The sequence below is a fragment of the Suncus etruscus genome, chromosome 9, assembly GCF_024139225.1.
Source record: "Suncus etruscus isolate mSunEtr1 chromosome 9, mSunEtr1.pri.cur, whole genome shotgun sequence".
Classification (NCBI taxonomy): domain Eukaryota; kingdom Metazoa; phylum Chordata; class Mammalia; order Eulipotyphla; family Soricidae; genus Suncus; species Suncus etruscus.
This window is the reverse complement of record NC_064856.1, coordinates 53,782,622-53,786,284: the sequence shown is the minus strand read 5'-3', so window position 1 is coordinate 53,786,284 and position 3,663 is coordinate 53,782,622. Positions and strand designations below refer to the sequence as shown.

The 3,663-nt window shown below is 34.0% G+C and overlaps 1 protein-coding gene across 1 annotated transcript; it reads left to right on the top strand.

Annotated features, from left to right (window-relative positions):
• The first annotated feature begins 2,260 nt into the window (after positions 1-2,260).
• On the top strand, positions 2,261-3,208 carry LOC126018227 (olfactory receptor 52A1-like). The gene has a single exon (XM_049780372.1). The coding sequence runs from the start codon at positions 2,261-2,263 to the stop codon at positions 3,206-3,208; it is 948 nt and encodes a 315-aa protein (XP_049636329.1).
• Positions 3,209-3,663: the final 455 nt, after the last annotated feature.

Here is a 3,663-nt window from a genome sequence, read left to right as displayed (position 1 = left end):
AAGCAATGCCACAAGATATTGTTGGTGCATCTGTCTGCATGCAGAGCAGATCGCTCTGCATTTAATGATATGCTTAAACTAGAGGATGCTCCACATCAGCCTGACATCAACGAAAGAAATGCACAGAATCCAGAGTCTTTAAATATAAAAGTCTGATACCAACTATAGCTAACGTGTGAAAAAGTTTCACCGGGACCTTGAGAATGACTGGAGTTGGATAGACTGGTATGCCTGGAACTCAGAGTCTGTCTTATGCCAATAAACTTCTGGGGTGAGGCCTTTTTGTAATCAGGTCAAGGATTTTTTCTCCCATTTTCCCCATTTTTCTGGACCTATGCAAACATTGGCGATTGCCACTATTACACCTTTACTATATTTTTTTACTCTGATCCTTTAAGGAAAAAAAATACAACTTACTGAACTTAAAAACAAACTACTGTAGTAGAATGCCTGTCTCGAAAACAGGCAGGGAATGGGAAGGGGGGAGGGGTAATGTTGCACTGGTGAAGGGGGGGGTGTTCTGGTTATGACTGTAACTCAAATATGATCATGTTACTTAAATAAAAAATATATTTAATAAAAAAATGAAAAAAAATAAATAAAAGTCAACTTGGAGCAAAAAAAAAATTATTCCAAAGCAGTTTAAAACTAACATTTCTGACTACAAATCAGCATTATTGGGGCCAGTGAGAATGCAAAATAATATTTTACATTTTGAGATGGTGACTTGGGTTAAGGAAAAATAATTTGGCAAATTCAAGACTGTAATAGTGTATATATAGTGTATATAGTGTATGAATTTACTTATGTATAGAGAATAAATTAATTTTGCAACTACACTGTTTAAATTTTAATAAAGAAACTAACTATGCATTATTTTGTCAGACTTACAACTGAACTTCAATTTTGTTGCTGAAATTCAGTTCCTCAAAATTTTTTGGTTGTACTAGCAATATCCTTTGTACTGCAATGAGAAATTTCTTTTGGGGTCTTCTTTTTCTGTTTCTGCTACCCACCAAAGTACTACCACCTGAATGCACCTCTGTTTTTATCAGTTTTCCTTCATGGACTATTGTGGACAATTCTCAAAGAGATCAATTCTCTCATGTTTATTTGCCTTATCTTTCGTTAAGGATAAAATACCCAAACTCTGCATTTCTCCTGCAGTAAGTATATATAATACTATTGATAAATTATTAATGTCAAAAATTTGGAAAAATAAACTTTCAGTTCCACTCTCTTGAATTTTAATCACATCTTTCTTGTTCATCTGATTATATAACATTACTTTTTTTTCTATTACAATATGTAGTGTTTCACTTCTTGATCTTATTAACTAATGTTTGGAGGCATACTCTTCTTTATTGTGTATGTAAGAAACTCTGGAGTGCTTCTTTAATAAAAATGTTTGATGTAAGATGCTCTTAAAATAATATTTCCATGGGAATATGAAAATATAAATTTACCATTATTTTTAATGTACTTTGGTTTTCTGGCAATGTCATGGCTGTATTAATATATATATATATATATATATATATATATATATATATATATATATATATATATATATATATATTGGAAATATAAGATTAAATAAAGTAATTCATATTAGTATATTTACAATGCTAGAGGGGATTCAGTCAGTAATTTATTGGAGATTTAATTTTGTATACAAATTATCCCTCTAGTTGGGAATAATTGAGAACAGGACAAAAAATAGAGTACAGAAACAAAGAACTTCCTTTATATGTGTGAAGACCAGAAATCAACTTAGGTACTACAAAAATTAGAAAAATACAATAAATAAATTATTGGAAGAAAAAGAAGATAACATTTGGGAAGATAGATAAAAAGATTTAGATTATTCATTATTTGCTACTACTTTTCAAAAATTGTTATATTCTTTATTTCAACATTTAGATTATTAGAAGAAAGCAATGGAGTGGAGGAGGAAAAACACCAATAAGCAATCAACTCACATTAGACCCACCATAAGCCTGGCATTCAAATACCCAATTTTTACATTGTGGATATTGCTGAGTATGGGTGGATGATTTTTCTCCTCTACTGTGTATTTCTGAACTTTCCTGGGAATATACATATTCTATTATCTAGTTAATTTTTAAAAATGACAGAGGGCATTTGATTCTGCTGTATATATATCCAATAAATGGTGATTTGATGAGTATAAACTCTATGAGGACAGAACATCTGCTTGACTAACTTTACACAAATGCTAAGAGGGCCCTGATTAACCATGTCTATTATAAATGGAACTGTGTTCTTCATGCCTTCTGTATTGACTTTTATTGGAATCCCTGGCCTGGAATCTGTACAGTGTTGGATTGGGATTCCATTTTGTGTCATGTACATGGTTGCTTTGATGGGAAATTCTCTACTTTTGGTCATTATCAAATCTGAACCCAGTCTCCATGAGCCTATGTATATCTTTCTGGCCATGTTGGGAGCTACAGATATAGCACTGAGCACCAGTATTGTCCCTAAGATGCTTGGAATTTTTTGGTTTCATTTACCAGATATCTACTTTGATGTCTGCCTTTTTCAGATGTGGCTCATACATACATTTCAGGGTATTGAATCAGGAGTACTTCTGGCCATGGCTCTGGACCGCTATATTGCAATCTGCTATCCTCTGAGGCATGCTACCATATTTACAAGGCATGTAGTCACTCATATTGGAGTTGGGATGACTTTACGACCTGCTATTCTGGTAATCCCATGTCTATTGCTTATAAAGTGTCGCCTGAAGTTTTACAGAAGCAAGTTAATTTCTCACACATATTGTGAACATATGGCCCTTGTGAAGCTTGCTGCTGAAGATGTTTACATCAATAAGTTCTACGGTCTTCTTGGAGCTTTTACTGTTGGTGGCCTAGACTTTATTTTGATAACCCTATCCTATATACAAATATTTATTACCGTCTTCCATTTGCCCCAGAAAGAAGCACGCCTTAAAGCTTTTAATACATGTATTCCCCACATATGTGTCTTTTTCCAATTCTATCTCCTGGCTTTTTTCTCATTTTTTACTCACAGAACTGGCTCTCATATCCCATCATATATCCACATCACTTTATCTAACCTTTATTTATTGGTTCCACCTTTTCTCAACCCATTTGTCTATGGGGTAAAAACCAAGCACATTCGAGATAAGGTGGTAAAAATATTCTGTTCCAAAGAATAAGCTTAGGCGGGGGGCCAGAGCAGTGGCACAAGGCATCTGCGTTGCTGGCCTAGGACTGACTGCGGTTCGATCCCCCGGGAACCCATATGGTCCCCCATGCCAGGAGCGATTTTTTGAGCACATAGCCAGGAGTAACCCCTGAGCATTACCGGGTGTGTCCCCAAAGAATAATATAATTAATAGTGAACATAGTTACTTTCTATTAATTTTGTGGCAATGGTAATTTTGTAAAGTTTGGTAAGTGAATAGTCAAAGTTTCTTCAACTCCTTCTGCAGATCATACTGAAACTTAGTACTTACATTACCTATTTTGTACTTAGAACACCTAACTTAGTAAAATCCTCTCTGCATTATTTTTCCAAAGACTAACAGCTTCCTAAATGCTTATTACTTTTCCATCATATAACCCCTTGAATTTTTCTTTCATATCAAATTTAATCATAACACTTTGCCTG